This window comes from Hippopotamus amphibius, chromosome 1 (genome assembly GCF_030028045.1).
Source record: "Hippopotamus amphibius kiboko isolate mHipAmp2 chromosome 1, mHipAmp2.hap2, whole genome shotgun sequence".
Classification (NCBI taxonomy): Eukaryota; Metazoa; Chordata; class Mammalia; order Artiodactyla; family Hippopotamidae; genus Hippopotamus; species Hippopotamus amphibius.
Window position 1 is genome coordinate 228678460 of NC_080186.1, and position 22388 is coordinate 228700847.

The 22388-nt window shown below is 38.1% G+C and overlaps 1 protein-coding gene across 3 annotated transcripts in view; it reads left to right on the top strand.

Annotated features, from left to right (window-relative positions):
• The window catches only part of DEPDC1B (DEP domain containing 1B), a 96053-nt gene that overhangs the window by 34010 nt on the left and 39655 nt on the right, over nt 1–22388 (top strand). For 2 of the 3 annotated variants that reach the window (XM_057743051.1, XM_057743035.1), the window contains exons 3-6: nt 12490–12667; nt 16644–16771; nt 18323–18453; nt 20364–20411. In XM_057743051.1, the coding sequence (XP_057599034.1) occupies nt 12490–12667; nt 16644–16771; nt 18323–18453; nt 20364–20411 (485 nt within the window). The remainder of the gene's footprint in view (nt 1–12489; nt 12668–16643; nt 16772–18322; nt 18454–20363; nt 20412–22388) is intronic. The other variant, XM_057743041.1, reaches the window with a different exon arrangement.

Sequence of the window (22388 nt, forward strand, 5' to 3'; positions counted from 1 at the left end):
GTTGTTGAAAGGTGTAATACCTAGCATGCACTTACATTGTTTGAATTGATTTGAAGTCTTCACACGGAAAGGAGTACAAATTAATAGCAGATTCTGTTAGTTCAGGTCCTCTGAGAAGAGAAGGAGATCCCAGGAAGGGACTAGATGTGCAGGCATTAAAATGCCACAGTTGGGGGGGGCACCTGGAAAGGATAAACAGAAGGGAAGAGGAGTTGGGGTGAGCCTTCAGACTGTGATGCAGATCTGACTGTGAAAACAGAAAGAGAAAGAGGAATTGGGGAGGAGGAAAGGCCGAAGCCCACAGGGTGCAGTTCTGAGAAGGTCGTGGCCGAGCTGATGTGATGGGGAGTCCTTGGGCAGAGGTTGCCTGCTGGAGGAGTCCTGTGTCTTCTGGTGGGATTGGCCTGTCTTCACTGATGTACTAGAAGCATCCTGGGGGAAGCATGACATGTGCAGCAGCTAGAGGCTGGAGGCTGTCCTGGAGGCTGCTGCTCTTGAAGGGAGATACGAGCTGTGCGCCTCCTTGGCAGGCATCATCCGTTTCCTGTGCTGCACAGACCTGCTTCCCCACACGTGTTCATGGGCCTTTCTTCCTGAAGCAAAATCTAGGAGATGGAAATTACTAGGAAGAATACATTCTCTGCTGCTGTAGCTGGTCTCCTGGCTGCAACTGGTGCTGACTCTCTTCCTTCTCCACTCTCCATTGTAGATCCCCCACCCTCAGCTGTCATGTTGGCAGACTTTGGGTGGCTTCCCTAGAAGTGAGACCCAGACATTCATTCTGAGAATCTGGACCCTTGGTAACCATGCGCTCTCGGCATGGCGTCTGTGCGCGTGCCCATTCACAGTGCGGTGTGGCCCGGGAGGACAGGAGGTGCATGGCTATTCATTTCTTCCTCCCCCTGCCTCCTTCTGCTGGTCAGCATCAGTTACCCTGCCATGACAGGGGTTCTTCTTCTTGCCTGTTGTTCCCTGCTCTGTCTGCTGGCAAGAGTTCTTACTTCTCTTTGGGGGACAGGACTTCTAACTGCAGAGCCCAGGGTTGTATGGATGGGAAGCACCAAGTCCCCCAGTGGGTCACTGGGAGGGATGATAAGCAGGGCTACTCCTGCTTCCACCCCTTGGTCCCAGGACATGTATTCATGTGTATGTTGGGCTCAGCATATAAAGCCCTCTGACTTAATTCATACACTGTTCCACTGTCCTGTATGTCCACCTTGTCTCCAGTACCACACTGTCTCGATTACAGTAGGATTGTAATAAATCTTGAATTCCAGTAGTCTTTTTTTTTTTCCCAAAATTATTTTGGCTATTCTAGTTCTCTTGCCTTTTCATATAAGTTTTTAGAATCAACTTTATTTACAAAAAATTTCTTTTGAGATTTCGAAACAAATTTGTGTAGAATCTATAGATCAGTTTGGGGAGATTTGTTAACAAAATTGAGCCTTCCAAATCATCATGGTATAGCTCTCAGTTTATTTAGGTTTTAAACCTCTCAGCAGTGTCTGTAGCTTTAAGCATATAGACTCTGTGCATGTTTTATTAGATTTAGATCTAAGTAGTTCATGTTTTTTGGTGCTATTGTAAATGGTGGTAGTTTTCCCTGTAGGTCTCGTGCATTTATTTTTTTGTCATAGGTATTTAATATATTTTATTCTGTTGTAAATAGAATTTATTTTCTAAATAGTTATTGCTAATCTGAAGTAGGAATGTCTTTCAGATCAGATCATATCTCTCCCTTTCTTGAAAATACGCATTTGATCCTTTACTCAGTGGAATCTTTATTCATACAGAATATGGAATGAATTCTGAGCTTGTAGTTCAAAGAGTTCATTAGTTTATCAAGTAACTTTTTCCAGCTTCACCTATCATTCTCTTTCCCTCAAATGCTTTTAGTTCCTAATACACCTTTAAGCAGTATCGTGAGATGTAATCATTGGCAGTTTTTCAGCATTTAAGTGATATGATACTATATACCACTATTGGGCTCTAAAAAGATGTTGAATGGATGTACAGAGCATAGTGAAACCCATAAAAATACTATAAATTTGCCTAACCCTTGGGTTTCTGGGAAACAGCAGTCTCAGAGAGATCAGCTTCTATAATAATCACTACTAGTCTGCTTTTTAAAATTTTTTTTATTTTTATTTTTTTATTTTTTATTTATTTTTTGGGTGGCTGCTTTTTTTTTTATACAAAGGCTGTAGGCTGTTAAGGCAAAGAGGTGGATGGTAAAAGCTGTAGATGCTGCAAATTTCTGTAGATGCTAAAGGAAAATTTTTAGTATATATTGTGGAAAGGACTTTTTAAAGTCATTCTGTCCTCTGTTATTTATGAGTGAAATTTATTAGGATTTATAAACTATGTTTTCCTTGGGGTTTAGATGCCCTAGAATGTTTCTGTTGACTGGTTAGGTAAGAAGTTCTAGTTTGTTTCAAGTACATTCACCAAAGGATAGTAGTTTTAGTATGGATTATTTCTTAATTGCTTTTTTCTAACGGGTATTTGGCAACAGAGGTGGCAATAGGAGACCTGGGCTGTTTTGTTGAATGATTAGCTGTGGCCATTTCCTTTTCTGGCCTCAGATTTTTCAGTGTACACCTGTGGAGTTTGTACTAGATCGTCCTAAGGGGACTTTATAATTTTGGAATCCATGATCATGTTGGGATTAAATTTATAGTTTGTGTTTTATTTATTTATTTTTTGGCTGTGCCTCGCAGCCTGTGGGATCCCAGCTCCCTAACTAGGGGAGCGAAACTGGGCTCTTGGCAACAAGGGGAATTCCCAATCGTTTTTAAAGTAAAGACAAATGTTGCCCACTAGAGAGAGCTCTGCTCTGTTTGAATGTCCTAAATTTCGAGAAATACATTTTTCATGCGAGAGTGTATAAACTATATTTGAACAATTTATATAGGAGTAATAAAGCAAACACTCATTACCCTCAATTTATTTCTTCTCTAGAGAGGTCATCAACATCCTGACCTCTCTGTTAATCATTCCCTAGCTTTCTCTTTATTGTTTTAACATTTAGATTTGTATCCTTGAACAATAGACTATTTTTGTTACTGAAACATTTTTCTTTGTTTTAAACTTTATATTAAAGATATCAAAGAGTGTATGTTCTCCCATTTGTTCTTTTGCATCTCATGATTTTTGAAATTTCATGCATGTTGGTGTGTTTATAGTTCATGGAATTTCCTCAGCTCTATTATATCGATATAATCGCTTTAGTCTGTCTTCTGTCAGTGAGTTTTTTGCTCTTATAAGCAATGCTGCCATCAACATTTATAGGCGTGTATCCTTTGCACACGTGTGTTTCTTTAGGTGACCCTGAGTTACTGAGGAATGGAATTAGTATGCAGGATATGTGAATGTTCACATGTGCATGTTCAGCTTTACTGGGTCATGCCAAGTGTTTTCCATGGTGAATATGCTAACTTTTTTTTCAGTAGTGGAAGATACTTGATATTGACTGACTTTAGCTTTTGCCTGTCTGTTAAGAATGAAATAATGTTTTACTCTGATGTTATTTTGAATTTCCTTGGTTACTAATGAGATTATCTTTTTTTAAAAAAAAACTGAAGTATAATTGACTTACAATATTGTGTTAGTATCAGGTATACAATAAAATGATTTGGTTTCTTTTTTTTTTGAATTTGATCATTATATTTTATTTTCTAATACAGGGTGTTCAGTTGTGTCTTTGGGTAACATTTTACATCATGAATTAAAATTTATAATGAACTTTATCTGTGTCTGTCACTTCTTGTAAGACTTTTTACTACATTCATCTTCTTACTAGAACTTAACTGTGAAGATTTAGGACTAAAGAAAAAAACATTACAAACATAGAAAAGTGAGAGTAGTTGCAAATTCCATTCCTTTTCTCCTAAACTAAGATTTAAGTGTCCTCATTTGTTTGTTACTTATAAAGATTGTTTAGTTGCTTTTGCATCCCCTGCCACAGGACAGACAAGGAACTGTGCTGTGGAGCTGGAGAAGCTTCCAGGGTAGAAGGGAGGGTTCAGGTATATAAACATTAACCACAAGAAAACAGTTACAACGCTTCTGACCTTTAGCTACCATTGAGTTTGGTGCCACTTTTCTGTTTCCAGAGTCTTGCATGTTACCACATTGGATGCTTTGACAGCCCTGTGATTTGGAAGCACAGGCAGGTTGTGTGGTAAGTCAGCGTTGATACTGCATACGGGAGGATGCCAGAGAAACGGGCAGGGCTGGCGTGTGGGCCGTCTGCGCCATGCGGGAAACAGCTTTCATCCTAGGTGCATGGGGAGCCCCTGGAGGACATGTATGTTATGCAGGCAATCTGTTATGTGTGCGCAAAGGGAACAGCTGTTTGTTGTTGTTGTTTTTATTTATTTAGGCTGCATCGGGTCTTAGTTGTGGCACGCAGGCTCTTTGTTGTGTCATGTGGGCTTCTCTCTAGTTGTGGCGTGCAGATTTTCTCTCTTCTCTAGTTGTGATGTGCAGGCTCCAGAGCGCATGGGCTCTGTAGTTTGAGGCACGTGGGCTTCTCTAGTTGAGGCATGCAAGCTCAGTAGTTGTGGCACTAGGGCTTAGTTGCCCCACGGCATGTGGGATGTTAGTTCCCCGACCAGGGGTTGAACCCGTGACCCCTGCATTGGAAGGTGGATTCTTTACCACTGGACCACCAGGGAAGTTTGGAACAGCTGGGGTCGGTATCCTGTGTTTTCATATCCTGAGTTTCCTCAAGGCTCACCAGTTCACCATTGGCTGTGGCTGCAATTGCTGATAACTGACATCCTTTGTTTACTGATATTCAGGCAGTATTCCATTTATCAGCTGGCAGTGTGGGAGGGCAGTGTTGTAAGACAACAGAAAAGCCTGGAGACCCAGGAAAGAGAGGAAAGGCTGTTTTTCCTGTTTCACTTCCCTGGAAACTCTGGTTTCTCAGAGCTCCTGACTGGGGGCCACCTGCTCAGGGTCCCTTGCCCCTTCCAGGGGCCGCTGCCTTGACCGATTTGGTTTCATATATTCTTTTTTTTGATTCTTTTCCATTATAGGTTATTTCAAGATATTGAATGTGCTTCCCAGTGCTGTACAGTAAAGCCTTGTTGTTTATCCATTTTGTATGTGGTAGTGTGTATCTGTTAATCCCATACTCCTAATTTATCCCTCCCACCCCGAGATTAAGTATCTTTTAAAAAAAGTTTTTTTTTTTTTTTTTCATGTGGACCATTTTTAAAGCCTTTATTGAATTTGTTACAATACTGCTTCTATTTTATGTTTTGGTTTTTGGCTGTGAGGCATGTGGGATCTTAGCTCCCCAACCAGGGATCGAACTGCATCACCTGCATTGGAAGGTGAAATCTTAACCACTGGACTGCCAGGGAAGTCCTTAAGTATCTTTTTATATGTTTATTCATCTTTCCTGATTCCTTACCTGAAAGTGCCTGCTTCAGGTCTCTGTCTTCTCTATAGGATTTCTTTTTTATAATAAATCCTTAGCAGTTTTAAAAATATATTCTGGATATTAATCCTTTGTCAATTATATAGATTACAAAATCTCACATTTTTTTTTCACCTTACAGAGTCTTAATGAACAGAGAATTTTTAAATTGTGATTTAAGTGAATGTATCAGGCTTTTTCTTTATACTGTGTGGTTTTTATATCTTGCTTAAAAAGAATTCCTTTATTGCCCAAGGTCAGAGAGATATTTTCTTATATTGTGCCCTAATTTTATGGTTTTGCCCCTGATTCTTATTCATGGTGTGAATTTGGGATTGTTCTGGTTTTCTATTGCTGAGAAACAGTTTACCCCAAACTTTAGTGGCAGAAAGCAACCATTTTATTTAGCTCATAGTTTTTGTGTCAGGAATTTAGGGCTCAGCTGGCATTTTGCCCCTTACCCACAAGGCATTAGTTGGGCTAGAAAATTCACTAGAAAGAAGGTGGCTTCTTTCTCTGCTCACAAATGTAGTGCCTTTGCGTTTCTTGGCTTTTATCCTCTAGGGCATCTCCACATGGGTTGTGCTTCTTGGAGCACGGTGGGCTTAGGGTAGTTGCTATTCTTATGTGGTTGTTGGCTTCTAAGAGGTATGTTCCAAGAATGAGCATCCCAAGAACAAGTATTTCCGATAGGCAAAAAGGGGAAACTGCCAGGCAACTAAGATTCATGCCTGAAACTAGCAGTGTCCCTTCTGCTTATTCTGTTTATCCAAACAGTCACGAGGCTTACTCACATTCAAAGGAATAGAGAAATAATCTGCTCCTGTTGATGGGCTGTGTCAGAGTCACATTGTGGAAGAAGCATAAAGGATGGGAGATACTGTTGTGGCCATCCCTGAAAATACAATCTGACCACAGCAATATTTGTTTGCAAACTATGTTCACCTCCCCAGATCCATCCTGCTATGGCATCACATACAGCAGTTATTAGCCCATACATAGCACTTGTAAAATGCAGTTGAACATATATCTGCCATTCCTGGATTAGGCCACAGTTCTGCTTCTTGGGAGTGATTCTGTGTGGTTCCTGGCTACACCCTTGTACTCTTAGCTCTAAATTCTGAGTTATTCTGGCCCATGACTGCAGTGGAATAGCTTTCTCAGATGCTTCCTGCTTATAGAAGCTTGAGATTCTTGACTGTTCTTTTCATTGCGAATTGTTTCTTTTTTAGTCCAAGTGGATGGTGATTCTGTTAGTACTGTTATCTTTAAAATGCTATGGCTTGGACTTCCTAGGTGGTGCAGTGGTTAAGAATCTGCCTGCCAATGCAGGGGACCCAGGTTCGATCCCTGCTTCAGGAAGATCCCACATGCCTCGAAGCAGCTAAGCCCATGTGCCACAACTACTGAGCCTGCGCTCTAGAGCCCGTGAGCCAGAACTATTGAGCTCATGTGCTGCAACTACTGGTGCTGCAACTACTGAAGCCAGTGTGCCTAGAGTTCGTGCTCCACAACAGGAGAAGCCACTGCAATGAGGAGCCCGCAACAAAGAGTAGCCCCTACTCGCCGCAACTAGAGAAAACCTGTGTGCAGCAACAAAGACCCAATGCAGCCAATTAATTAATTAAAAAAAATAAAATGCTGTGGCTTTTCTATGACTTTTATTGTGCTTTAATCCATTGGACAAAAGTCACACTCATAAATCTCTTTGAGATAGACTCTCCTCTGCCTTGGGCTGTTATAAGTCTGCTGTGGTACAACACTCTTAAGATTCTTAGTGTACTGCTTTATAAGGTACTGCCTTAAATCTTTCTGAGGTTATAGCAATAGTTTTATAGCCACACACTTGTGACTACTCTGAGACAATAGTTTACTGGAAACATCTTGAATTTGGTGTTTGTTATAAGGCCATTTTTACTTTGAGAACCTTTTGCTGGAAGAGATTAGGGATGAGAGATATTAGAAATAGCTTTGTTTTCGAATTATCAAGTCATGACTCCTTTACATTTCCTCTAATTTCTGTTTAAAAAGTTCCTTCTTTAGTTTCTCTCTGTCTATATCTTGTTATCAAGGCTAAAAGAAAGAGGTAGGTACTTTCAGCACTCGTCTTGGAAAACTCCCTAGTCAGATCCACCTTTTGTATTTTCCTTATTACCGAAGGCACCAGTTTTAACTGAACTTTATGCCACTATATAACATGGGTCTTTCTCCATCTTCCAGTAACAACTTCCTCACTGTTCTTCCAGCCTCCACCAACAAGTCTCTCTGAGGCCCTTCAGGCCTCCACTGGCCCTGATGCTATACATTTCTCTTCCGGTTATCTATTGTTGTGTAACAAAGCTATGCCCAAACTTAGTGGCTTAATACAAGCATTGTAATTTTTATGTAATTTTTTGGATTGGGAATTTTGAAGGGCTTAGCTGGACATCAGCTGGGGCTGCTGAGGCTGAGGAATCCACCTCCACGATGACTTCTTCATCCATCAGTCTGGAACTTTGGTGCTCCTTGACCTCAGTTTCTTTCCATGCAGGGTCTCATCTTCCAGGGTTTCTTCCTGTTGCTTAGGCATCTCACAGCATGCTGGGCTCAGGGTAGTCACACTTTTTACATGATAACTGGTTTCCAAGAGGAAGCTTTGCAAGAATGAGTGATATAAGAGCTAGAGTTCCAAGAGGCAGGAAGAAAGTTTCAGGCCAATTAAAGGCTAGTGCTCAGAACTGCCACACTGTCACTTCTGCCATCTTCTATTTATCAGAGCAGTTGAAGAAGACTCACCCTAACTCAAATACACTCTACCTCTTGTTAGGGTAGTGGCAAGGTCGCATTGCAGAAGTGCATGTAGGTGGGAGGTAATGTTGTGAAACATCTTTGGAAGTGCAATCTGCCACAGGAATACAATATCACTATTCCCAAATGGATAACCAATTGGATTAGAACTCTTTATTGAACAGTCTGTAAGTCTGTACTTTTTCATTGATCTGTAATGTCTGTTCTGTCATAAATCAGCTTTCTAAATGTGTGTGTGTTTTAGATACATGTTTGTTTGCACTCATGGTTTTTTTTTAATGTTAATTTATTGGCTGCATTGGGTCTTCATTGCTGCACGTGGGCTTTCTCTAGTTGCGGTGAGCGGGGGCTCCTCTTTGTTGTGGCACATGGGCTCAATAGTTGTGGCTCATGGGCTCTAGAGTGCAGGCTCGGTAGCCGTGGCACACCGGCTTAGTTGCTGCGCGGCATGTGGGATCTTCCCGGACCAGGGCTTGAACCCATGTCCCCTGCATTGGCAGGCGAATTCTTAACCACTGTGCCACCAGGGAAGCCCTGCTCTCATGGTTTTCAACTAGGGGCCATTCTGCAGAGGATAGTACTTGGAGACATTTTTGTTTGTCACGCTTGGGAGAACATGCTGCTAGTGTCTAGTGGATAGAGGCCAGGGATACTGCTAAGCATCTTGCAATGTATAGAACTGCCTCCCACAACAAAGAACTATCCAGCCCAAAGTGTCAGTAATTCTGAGGTTGAAAAATCATGGTCCATGCCACCAGTATTATCCTACCATGTTATCTTAATTAGCTAAATATCTGGTGGAGTAAGTCACCTCACTTTGCTTTTCTTTTTTAAGAATATCTTATATTCATTTATTTGGTTGCACTGGGTCTTAGTTGTGGCAGGCAGGCTCCTTAGTTGTGGCTCACTGGCTCCTTAGTTGCAGCATGTGGGCTCCTTAGTTGTGGCATGTGCGCATGTGAACTCTTGGTTGCAGCATGCATGTGGGATCTAGTTCCCTGACCAGGGATAGAACACAACCCCCACTGCATTGGGAGCTCGAAGTCTTATCCACTGTGCCACCCAGGAAGTCCCAAGAATGTCTTTGTTTTTTTTTTAAGCTCTTTATTGGAATATAATTGCTTTACACTCTTGTACCAGCTTATGAGGTACACCAAAGTGAATCAGCTGTATTTATACACATATTACCATATCCCCTCCCTCCCACGACTCCCCCCCAACCCTCCCTGTCCCGGCCCTCCAAGGCATCGCCCATCATCGAGTTGATCTCCGTTTGTTATACAGCAACTTGTTGTTTCTAGATTTTTTGATGATGGCCATTCTGACCGGTGTGAGGTGATACCTCATTGTGGCTTTGACTTGCATTTCCCTGATGATTAGTGATGTTGAGCATCTTTTCATGTGTTTCTTGGCCATCTGTATGTCTTCTTTGGAGAAATGTCTATTTAGGTCTTCCGCCCATTTGTGGATTGGGTTATTTGCTTTTTTGGTATTAAGCTGCATGAGCTGCTTGTGTATTTTGGAGATTAATCCTTTGTCCGTTGCTTCATTGGCAAGTATTTTTTCCCATTCTGAGGGTTGCCTTCTTGTCTTGTTTATGATTTCTTTCGCTGTGCAAAAGCTTTTAAGTTTCATGGGGTCCCATTTGTTTATTCTTGATTTTATTTCCATTATTCTAGAAGGTGGGTCAAAAAGGATCTTGCTTTGATGTATGTCATAGAGTGTTCTGCCTGTGTTTTCCTCTAGGAGTTTTATAGTGTCTGGCCTTACATTTAGGTCTTTAATCCATTTTGAGTTTACCCAAGAATGTCTTGATTATGTTTGGTCCCTTACATTTCCACATAAATTTTAGAATCAATTTATCATGTGTCATGGAAAACTTTATATTTGATTGGAATTTCATTGTAACTATATATCTTCATGATGCAAATTGACATTTTATGATATTGAATCTTCTTATTCACTAACATATCTCTACCAATTTAATTCTTTGATGCATTTTAATAAAACTTTTTAATTTTCTTATTAGCGGGCTTGCAAATCTTTTGTGCAAAATTTGCTGTCTTGGCCAAGTAACTGTGAGGCTTTCCATAAGTTGCATTCCTATTTTGGGGCTTAATTCCTCTAAGTGAAGAATGTAACATTTGAAATAGATCATCTCCAACAGACTTTCAAGCCTGAGATGACATGATTAAAATATAAGTAATTGAAAACTGTCAATGCACAAAATACAGGTTGTCCACTAGAGGGAGCTCTTCTGCATTTCATCTCAGGCCAGGTTGCCCGTCTGCTGTGAAGATAGCGCATCAGCTACTAATAGCAGCAGATGTTGTAGCACAGACCTCATCTTCTCAGGGCAGAGGAAGAAAGTGACTCCTAGTATCTCTTCAATCACAGTTCTCCGCATAGGAAATTCTGCTTTGGTCTTGGAAGATATTACTTGTTTCTGGGTATGGGAATACAAGAGACATGTTTTGAACCTGGGAGGATATTATGGATCGTGCAGTTTCACCCCTTCATTTAACAAGTGGAAAAGCTGTGATTTAGAGACACTTTCACTTTCCAGAGGACAAGCAGTTTGTGAGAGAGCCAGGGCTGGAACTCGGGTCATCCTTTTCACACTGTAGTTGAGGGAGGGGGACAAGAAATAAGCAGCGGGTATTAATGATGGGGTGGGGGTAGGGATTATGTTTAATTTTTAAAGGACTGAGAGGTGGGTGGTCTGTGGATCCCCTGAAGTTTTATGCAGTATTGTATATGTATGTGAATGTGAGAGGGTGTGCGTGTGCGTGCGTGTGCATATGCTTGCTGTACTTTGGCTGGAAATAGGACTTTTGCTGTGATTGTTGGCGTCTAAGAAATAGGATTGGACTTTGGTCAGCCAGCCTTTACTTACAAAGTAGAATGACTTTCACTGGCTTTTGAGATTGATTTAATATACTTTGGAATTATTTGGAAATACCTGCCTTGGTAACTTATTACCAAAAATTTAAGCTATCTTTCAGTTTATTTATCTTTAGTTTGATTTAATGATTTCCAAACTACATTTTTTTCTTACTCAAAACTGACTTTTCAGATACAGTGCAGTTGTTGGATGTTCTCTTCAGAGAAGATGAAACTCTGCTTTTCTCTGTTAGTCACCCTTCTTGAAGTCTATTGTGACTATTTTTGAAATGTTTCTCCATAGTGTTCTTATTATTTATGATTCTCCTGGTTCACCTCAATACAAACTTTCCTTGTACACTGTGGGCGTTTTAAAATTCTTTATTTCTGCAGTTGCCTTACGAATAAGATCTTTATAGTTTATTTGGATTGTTTTTTTATGGATATCCTGTACAAGATTTTAAGCCTTTATTTTGGCTACATAAATAAAAAATGAAGATAAAAAAGTCATTACCTACTGACTTCTATGTCACCTTTAAGAACTAGAGTTCTTGCATTGCTTTTCCAATGCATTGCAATGTATCCCGCTCCAGCAAGCTAACGGGAGAAGATGCTCTGAGAAGAACGTGTGTTTAGTTGCCTCTGTTGTTCCTTATCAGGTGTGGCCTAGGCCAGTTCAAAGAGAGTTAGGTTGTGTTTAGACTTCTGTGTATTTGTCCAAGGAGTGATGATGTTGATACCCAGGGAGGATAAAAACAGAGAAGGTGTATTAAAGAGCAGGAGAAGGATATTGGGAAGCTTTCTGTCTCCTCCAAGATGGATGTTTAGACTAAAGCTTCAATCTCAATGTGAAGTGTTAGATACTCAAGGGAAGGAGGGTTAATCTTTATTAGAAATAGTTAGAAAATGAATATTAGGCCAAATGATTTTTGTGCTAATGTTTGTTTCCACAGCAAGTATTACTGAAGATTTATCTATCAATAATTTCTATTTGCATACTTACCACCTAAAAATTTCAGCAGGAGTTATGAGGCAGTAAAGATTTTGAGCTGGGTGAAAGGAATGGCTTACCCTCGCGTCCCTTTAAGAGCATCTTTAATCATGAAAATCAAGTGACAGACCAAGGTTTATTTATTTATTTAAAAATGCATCAAGGGTTTGATTCCGGTTTTTCTTCATAAATGTTATTTAATGGGCAAAGGGATGAATGTTTTTAAAAAGTCATATATTGTTGGGTACTATTAGCTGTATGTAGTGATTTAAGTATGAATTCATTATCTGAATTTTGGATTTATATAAATTCTCAAGGATACAAGAAGTGGGGACTATGATTAAAATATCTTTCCCCCACTGACTGCAATAATAATGATTTTCTTCTTGGTTTTTAGATTTCCTCCTTCCTCACCTCTGAAACCATATCCAAAGAGGCCCCCATATCAAAAAGATGTTATTAAATTTCCAGAATGGGATGATCCCCCGCCAGGTGCTTCACAAGAGAACATCCCAGTGAGGCCAGTTGTGATGGTAAGTGCTCTTATAGAAGCTGGAGCACTAGCAGTGGGAGAGGTAAGAAATAGTCTGAACCATCAGGCTTTGTTTAGGTTTTCTTTTGGTCCCTTGGAAACAATGGTCTGAAAGCACTTTAAAACAATATCCTGTCTGTCAATAGCTGAGAGACTGGTAATGAAGGAAGATTGACCTTTGCATTTTTTCAGTCTTGCCTATTGACACTTTGACTGAATATATAGTAGTTGTTTTAATATGTTTAGACTGAGCAGTTTTCTTTTAAAACTCCCTATAATTTTCTTTTCCTTTCTATTCTATAATTTTCCTCCTCTTCTTCTTTTTCTCCTCTTCCTGGACTTTGTTATAATTTTTGCCAGTTGGAAGTGTGAAGTTTGGGGCATGGAGGATTGTGGAGTGAGCCCTAACACAATATGAACAAGGGTAGATTCTGCTAGTTTGGGGAAACCTAAGCACATTGTGGAATAAACTACCTTTCTTGGGGCATACTTTTTCCTTGAAATATCCCCAGTAGAAAACTACTAAGATAGGGATAAGGCTAAAAAATAAAATGTACACAAAAACTTTTATACTGCAGTTTTAAAGAATTGTACTAACACCAATATTTTAAGTTAATCTAGTCTTATAGGATTAGGGTCCAGTTCATATGTTTGCCAAGATATGTTGTAAACATTTTTAGACAATGTAATTGAAAGAAAAAAAATTTTTTAAAGAGGTAATATTGTATCTCAGTTTGAAGAGAATAATTAAGCAGTTTAAGCTTTATCAAATATAATTCAAGAAAAAGAGTGACACCAGTGACAGAAATGGGGACTCCATATGAACTTGCACATTCGTCAGGGCAGTGATGAATGTGGTTTTAAATATGTTTGATGATAAAGGTGGGTTGTGTTAAATGGAAGTATCTAACAGGCAGATGAAGATAATGGCCCTGGAACTTAGATGAGAGGTCATATTCGAAAGTCATTAATTTATTCATTCAGCAAAGATTTGTTGAGTGTCTACTGTGTGCCATGCATCCTGCCAGGTTCTACAGACACAGTTGTATGTGATACAGTTTTTCCTCCAAAAGGGCTCATAGTCTAGTGAAGTATTCAATACAATGATAGATTATTAGAAAACAAAGTGGAACTACTCTGAAAGAGTGAGCACAAAGGGTATTTGAGGACTATTTAATTCATTACTAATGAGGAGAACTTAATTAAGGTTTAGCTGATAGTTCCTGTACTTGAGAAGATTAAAATATAAGCTCCATGAAATCAGGTTCATTTTTTTAAACACTTGTATTTAAACACCTAATATGACCCCATCAGTAGAGTGGTTATTCAACAGACGTTTTTTCATTATAATGTCATCCAGTATTGTTTATACAAAAGAGGTAAAATCCTGTATTAAACTAATGTGTATTTATGTCGTTGATATAATAACTTCCCTTTTCTCTTCTTTTTGGTTTTGTGAACCTCTAGGAAAACCAGCTGCTCATTAGCACACTTTCATGCATCAGTGAAGAAGACAATATCTTCTCTCTTCTATTTTTAGTTTCTAATTTTTCAGCAGCCCTGAAGTGGTACACCAGTGTCTCAGATTCATCAACCATTTCCCTGATAGCTTGTCATGTCGCTGGTCGTCTGTATGTATATTTCTGATAATGTTGCTCTTGCCTTTTCTTGTACTTCCCCCTAAATTAAGTGGTGGAGGTTTGAGCTCCTCACTTGTTACAGTTCCTCTAAAGCTTGGGCTGCTGCTTCTTGAGGACTGTCCAGAGGAATAATGGCAGAGCAGAATCTGTTTCCCCAGTTGGGCCTTAATGCAGGTTTTAGATTGATGAGGTTAGTAGTCAATCGAGAAGCAGTCCATCTTTCTTAAAAGACTTGAGCTCATCTTCATTTCTTCTATCTTACTTTCCCTCTTTCTTTCTCTGCCTCCACTTTGCTTGTTGGTTTTTGTTTTTGTTCTGTCCTAGCCTCTCTCTTGCCTAGCCATTATATAAAATAAAATGAAGTGCAGCAAATGAAATGGTTTGTTGTGTTTGCTTAGGGGCAGTGTAATGTGGAGAGTATGAGTGTGAGCTCTGGAGACAGACTGCTGTGTTTGAATCTTGGCTCCTTCATTTACTAGCTGTGCGACCTTGTTTCTCTGTTTTATTCACTGTGTCTGTGTCTGTTTTCTTTTTGGTGAAAGTGGAATGATAACACCCTCCCTGGGATAAGGTTGTTGAGAGAATTAAGTGACTTCGTATCTATAAAGTGTTTAGAATGGTGCCTGACATGCAGATTTTTGGAAACTGTTAACTACTATTGCTATTATTAATAAAATTGTTCACAGGTAGAAACAAAAGAAAAAAAATTACTCATAATATCATCCAGAGAAAATCAATATTAACATTTTTGTTGTGTTTTCTTTTTTCCATGCATGTTTTTAACACCAAAATGAGATGGTGCTGTGCTGTTTTGGTAGCCTATATTCTTCACTGAGAACAGTGTATTGTGTCCTTTTTTTCATGTTATTAACATCATTTTTAAGTGATCATGTCTATAAAATATTATAGTTTATTTATCCAGTCCTTTTCTGTTAGATATATACCATGTTTTCAGCTTTCTTGGTATGTGTGTAAACAATGTAATGAGCAGTGTCTTTACAGGTAAATAGTTCAGTATTTCTTTCAGATAACTTTTGGAAGTGAATTTGTTAGGCAAATGCAATGACTGATATTCCTGCCTTCAAAAAGAGAACATGTAATTTAGATACCTTAAAAAAAAAATCATAAATACATGCGACCTTCAAGGTTTTTTTTTTTGCAATTCAGTAATTCTCCAAAAACAAAACCACATCAAATAACAACTTTCCAGTTCATTTTTTCCAATCATTAAGGTTTTTCTATAATGACACTTCTGCAAAAATTATTATAAAATCACTTTGTAGATGGTTTCTTATTTGTTTTGCCCTTAAAAGTTCAAAGTTCCTCTCTGTGATTACCAAAAAGAAGTTTTAAGACTTCTGTCTAGTAGCCTAAATGTGAGAAGGGAGATGCTAAGAATGTTGAAGTGTTAAAGCTGTGTGGCTCGAGGTTTGGGAGGGGGCGGGGGGTGAAGGGGAAGCTGAGACGAAGCGAGAGAGTAGCACAGACATATATATACTACCAACTGTAAAATAGATAGTCAGTAGATAGTGGGAAGTTGTAGTATAACAAAGGGAGTCCAGCTAGAGGATGGAAGATGCCTTAGAGGACTGGGGTGGGGAGGGTGGGGGGGACTCGAGGCAGGGGGGAGTCAAGGAAGGGAGGGAATACAGGGATATGTGTATAAAAACATGATTGAACTTGGTGTACCCCCAAAAAATAATAAATAAATAAATAAAATTAAAAAAAAAAACAAACCAGATGATTGAACTTGGTGTACCCCCCAAAAATAATAAATAAATAAATAAAAATTAAAAAAAAAAAAAAAAAAGCTGTGTGGCTTTGAGCAAATTACTTAACCTCTCTGGGTTGTAGTTTTTCTTCCCGGCCATCTCCAGCTGTCCCTTGTGGAGCTCTTTTTTTCCCTGCCTTCTTCGGATGCCTAAGATCTGGGGCCTGCTATCTAATGTTGTACTTATTTGATCTTTCCTTATAAAAAATAGAGAATTCTTGAAAGTAATAGACTTTAATGTTATTTTAAATGATCACTTATTTTGGACAGTGTGTGAATTTGGATAGATATTCCTCAAGTTAATTTTGAGTTAATGAAAATTTCATTGCTACTTCACTGATTAGTTGGAACTCCCACAGGAAAAAATAGCTAATGTCATGCTTATCGCCATAGCTCTTTTGCAATTCTTGAATATTCATTTTTGATATGACCTGATCTTTGTCATACTTTATTACTCTGCAATCCATGCAAAGAAAGTTAGTTTATGTTTCAAATGATTATTTTAAAACAAGTTAAAAATGATTAAATCAATTTTTTATAAAATCATATCCCATCTGTTGGAATATTTATTCTCTTTCTGTCTTACTCCCCTCCCCCACCCCAATTAGAATTCTGAAATGTGGTACAAGCGTCACAGTATTGCTATTGGAGAGGTGCCGGCTTGCCGTCTTGTCCACCGCAGACAGTTGACAGAGGCCAACGTAGAAGAGATATGGAAGACTATGACATTATCATAGTACGTGCATTTGATATCAATGAGAACTTTATTTTTTTTTTCTTTTTTGCTTCTTTACTACTCTGCATATTTAATTTTCTGAAATTGTGTATAAAACTCAACTTTGCATTATTTGCTGCTATGCTGCTTAGCAAACATAATATAACTGAATTCTGGTAATTTGCTGTTGTCATTATATATTAAGAATAGAATTTTACCACTGGTCCAAAATTACCTAATGTTTAATTATTTTTATTTTTAATTTTTAAAAATTTAACTATAGTTGATTTACAATATTGTGTTAGTTTCAGGTATACAGCTTCAGATTCTTTTCCATTGTAGGTTATTACAAGACATTGAATATGCTGTATAGTATATTGAGTTGAATGCATATTGAATATGCATACGGTATATGCTATACAGTAAATCCTTGCTGTTAATCTGTTTTATATATAGTGGTGTGTATCTGTTAATCCCATACTCCTAACTTATCCTTCCCCCTCCCCTTTTCTCTGGTAACCATAAATTTGTTTCCATGTCTTTGAGCCTATTTCTGTTTTGTAAATAAGTTGATTTGTATTATTTTTTTAGATTCCACATAAAAGTGATATCATATATTATTTGTCTTTCTCTGTCTCACTAACTTCACTTAATGAGATAATATGTAGGTTCATCCATGTTGCTGCAAATGGCAATATTTCATTCTTTCTTATGGCTGAGTAATATTCCATTGTGTATATGTACCACATCTTTATCCATTCATCTGTCGATGGACACTTAGATTGCTTCCATGTCTTGGCTATTGTAAATAGTGCTGCAGTGAATCTTGGGGTGCGTATATCTTTCTGAATTAGAGTTTTCCTCTTTTCCGGATATATACCCAGGAGTGGGATTGATGGATCATATGGTAACTCTACTTTCAGTTTTTTAAGGAACTTCCAGACTGTTTTCCATAGTGGCTACACCAATTTACAGTCCCACTAACAGTGTAGGAGGGCTCCCTTTTCTGCATATCCTTTCCAGCATTTATTATTTGTAGACTTTTTGATGATAGCCATTCTCACCAGAGTGAGGTGATAACTCGTAGTTTTGATTTGTTTTTCTCTAATAATTAATAATGTAAAAGTTTTTAAACTTTCTAGTTATACCGAAATCTTAAGCGTAATGGAACATAATGGAAAATTTGGTCTCTTAGATATTTGATGTATAAGAGGTAATTAAAGTTAACAATGTCATAGCAAGTTTTTTTTTCTTTTAATTCTTATAAAGATATACTCATAGCAGTTTCTCATCATTGGATAAGCTAGTTTTTGTTATTATATTTTACTTATGAAATCATTTTCTTGACATTCAATGTGCTGTGTTTTTAAATTAGTGAAGTACTGTGTTAATGACAAAAGGATGTCTTTTAAGTTTGTTTTATATACCCCATGTCTAGCCTTTTTGCCTCACTATGGTTGGGTGAAATGCATGAAAACAGCACATTCTAAAGATTGATCTTTTATAGTGCCAGTTCTTGGGCAGATAATGATTTCTGTAAAGTAACTAATTAATCATTATTTATCTTTTTAGTTTACAGAAAATCCTTGGCCTGGATTCCTTAGAAGAAGTATTAGACGTTAAACTTGTCAATTCTAAGTTCATCATCCATAATGTATATAGTGTGAGCAAGCAGGGAGTTGTTATTCTTGATGACAAATCAAGTAAGTGCATAGAAGCCGTTTTGTTCCCAGTTGACCTAATACATTGGCTGTACAGGTCCATCAGCTTCTATTTGACTCTGCCCTAAACCCTACATGAGTTTACCCCCTTATTACGTATACCCTTAGCTCACTTCCAAAGACCTTTAAACTAATTATTTGGATTCAGGAAATGTCATAGAAAGATGAATACCCAGGAGTGAAAACCTCAGCAAGATCCATCCAGGTGCTGGTTCAGTGTTAGCTACGCGGGGCAGTACGTGGTTCTTTATCATCCGCAGAAAGTCCCTGAGAAGTGAGTAAGTTAATGCCTAACAGAGAGCTTGAGTCAGTTTTTAGGTGGGTCCTGGGGTCTGACTGATTTTTAGAGCTCTCACTGACCTTTTCATTATGATGTCTCTGTGTCAGATTTTCTGGGATAGTCTTGGTTTATGTCATTTTTTTTTCTTTTTTAATAAAGGTCGCTTTTTAGATGTTGAAGGTGCTTTAATTTATTACACCTTTTCCTGCAAGCCGGTTTACAAATTGGGGGAAGAACACATTTAGCAGCCGCCTATCTTGGTTTTTGATTAGGAAAAATAAGGTCCTGGTAGCTGTAGTGAGCCAAAATGCCCAAACTGATTTAAAAATTTTCTTCCCTTGGGTAAGAGATAGACCAGAATTGGATGGCCTCTTTGATTGCTTGTTCTTTTACTTCAAACTCTTGATTGAGGAATTAGCTGGAGCTAAAATGACCTTTGGATATGGGATGATGGTATGGTACTTCTGGGTTTTTATAAATTATTAAATGTAGGGCTGGGGGCTCCTGGGCAGCAAACAGAGCTGGCCTAGAAGGAGCCTGAGCAGTGAGAGGGCAAGAAGTTTTTTTAGGCCATGTTGCCTGACAGGAGCAGGATATGTCTTTGAAACCTGAAACACTTCCCCTTTAAAATCCCTATAACAGAAATGGAGAACATTAGAAAACAGAAAAGGACAGATTTGTGCCTTCATGAGTTGTCAGGTTAATATCAACATATAAAATTAAGTCACATGCAGTGAGGGTGGTGTTACCTTTGAAATACATCTAAAATCCTTCCACATTCTCTGAGCAGAGCAAACATGAATATTTTCAGCTACCAGTTGGAGGATCAGTTGTCTTTTATTTTACTAAGTATGTTCTTCAGAAAGAAGCACTTCGCAAGCCTCAGGTTCATTAGCTCTAACACAAATCAACCAGTGTCTTTGCAGTTTCAAAGACAGTGGAGAAGGTGAGAAGTGGAAGCATGAGTGCTGGCCCCCACTCATCAGATGTCTGTGGCAGGACCAGGGAAAGAGACCCTGTACCAAATAGCTCAGCGGGGGTTTTTTGTAGCAGTGCTAACCATTATTATTCTAAGGCTGTCCTAATACTAATAGCCTATATTGATATGTCAGTGGAATTTTCATGCCTTAAAACATTTTGGAAATTGAAACGTGTAAAATGATAGTTATATTGGACCTTGGACATTACAGATTTTACTTTTTTTTTAAAGTTATTTGGTGAACTGGTTTCATAAATGCATTTGATGACTCATTTTTGCTTTTTCTGCTTTTTTCTTTTCCTTCTGTAATTCTTAGGAAAGTTGATCTGTTTGTTAGTTTGTTTCTTTGGAACAAACTGTCAAATTTCTTCTTTTCCCTAAAGCTTTTAAAAAGTGCATCTTGTCTTTCTAGAAATTTACAGGCATGGTTTATATAAGCACATGTTGTAACATTGCTGTTAAGGAAAAATTTTTATCTTTTAAATGTTCTGATACATAAGTAGGTGATTTGTGAAGGCAGGTATGTTTCCTATTGCTTGAGTAAGTATCATTCTTATGATACCAAGTGTGTGTATAATTCCTTGAGTTGTATGCAGTTGAGTAAAACGTCTTTTTATTTTCATTTTTCTGCAGAAGAACTTCCTCATTGGGTACTGTCAGCTATGAAGTGTTTGGCAAATTGTAAGTACTAATTGTCTGCCATTTTAAGGAAATTAACAGAAATTAGTGCCCTGAATTAGAAAATATTTTTGCTTAATGATCTGAACATTGATTTGACACCCAGGAGACTGGCAGTTAATTGTTTGGGGATTACTGTGCTTTTAGTGATAAATTTGTGACTTAGTGAAAGGGCTGAGTTACAGAATATTTTAAAAGGGATTTTGTGCTTCCATTTTCTTGTGGATATAATCACACTACAGGTAAGGTCCACATTACTTCTGAGTGCTTCATCACAGGAAGTAATAAATAGTAATATTGAATCCAATATTTCAATTGATAAATGCCTGTTAACAGTTTATAGGTTTTTATTCCTAAAGCCTATATTTTAATTCCTAAAACATATATTCCTAAGTATGCCTTATATTTACCTCATCAACTTACTCAGCAGATCTTTTTTCCCATTGGCTTTTTATAGGGCATTGGTTTAAGTTGGAGAGGAATGTTTTAGAAGACTAATCTGATTGGTATGCAGCATGGTTTGGAAGGAGAAAAACCTGCATGCAGAGAAACAAGAAAGGCTATTTTAGTAATTTGGCTGTAAAACGAGGGGGCCTGGACCAGGGCGGTCCCTCTGAAGTTTTTCATAGGCATGTGAAATCTCCTTCATTGGATATCATAGGCACTGTAAAAAAATGAGTTATTATGGTAGCTCATTAACACTCCTGGTTTTTTTGGGATTTTCAGAAGGCTTAACCCAAAGAAGGGATTCTAATGGTTAATGGCTTAACCCAAACAAGCAATTTTAATGAGAAGGATTCTAGTTATTTTAGCTGACTAATAATGGTGATATTTGGTCCATAGGGTCTTTTAAGCCTCAAAGATCACCTCAGAGAGGTAATTTCTTTCTTCCCTTTTGGGTGAGACTAGCACTTATGGGGATAGGTTTATAAATTCTTGAATTAGTAGGCTCCGGATTATTAATTTCACTGAAGTTAGTTTTGTTTGATTATAGAATGAAACTAAAATAACTGTTCAGCTCACTGTGGGTGATCTCAGTGGTAATGTTTAGAAAGTGGTTATCTACGATAATCCTGGGTATGAATAGCAATATTAGTTTTGAGAAGCTCAAAGTTCTGTGTTTATTAAGATTTTCATTGGTTTTTGGTTCCTGTTTTGGAACCTCTGAGATGTAGAGTCCTGTGGTTTTTAGTTTGGGGAGTAGTTTTTATTCTTGCTCAATCATTTGAAGTAAATTAATCTAAATTATATCTTTGGCCAGAGTTGGCAATGACAAAATAGAAGGTATAGATGGGTTAAATGACCCATTTATGAATTTTTGGAAAACCAAGGATTTTGGAAGTTGTTCAACTGGGAATGAACAGAGGAAGCCAGTATAACAAGTCTAGGCTATAATACGTTGTAAAGTGTATATTAAGGTGTGGTTATGAGGTTGACATCTCAATGGTGATCAAAATATAATGAAGAGTATAATTTTCCCTCAAGCAGAATTTATACATAATGCCACAAAACTTCTGCAGAAAGGTTAGAATAACTGGATTTATCAGTGGAGAGAAAAGATGTGAGGATTGACTTCGTAATGTTCTCCACGCGTGTGAGATGGTGTTATGTTAGTTGGAAATTCTTGGAAACAGGGACATATCTCACATGTATTAAGTGCAGTTCTTTACAGATGGTTGGCACATCCGTAAAAAAGCTTTTTTTATGTGTCAAAGAAAAAAACGTGGCCAAAGGGCCCGAGGTCAGCCTTTTGAATAGTTTTATAAAATTATTAATTTTTCCAAATTCTCATTGGCCCCCTAAATTTACTTTGAGTCTATCAAAGTCATGGTCTGTTCCTTATCTTTCTTATCCTTAATGAGTCTATGTTCCCATTATAGTCATCTAATAGGGAACAGAAAGGATAGGCAGATAATATGAGATTTTGAAGATCTCATGCATCTTTTTCTCTAGGTTTACTGCTCATCTCTTCCCTTTGGG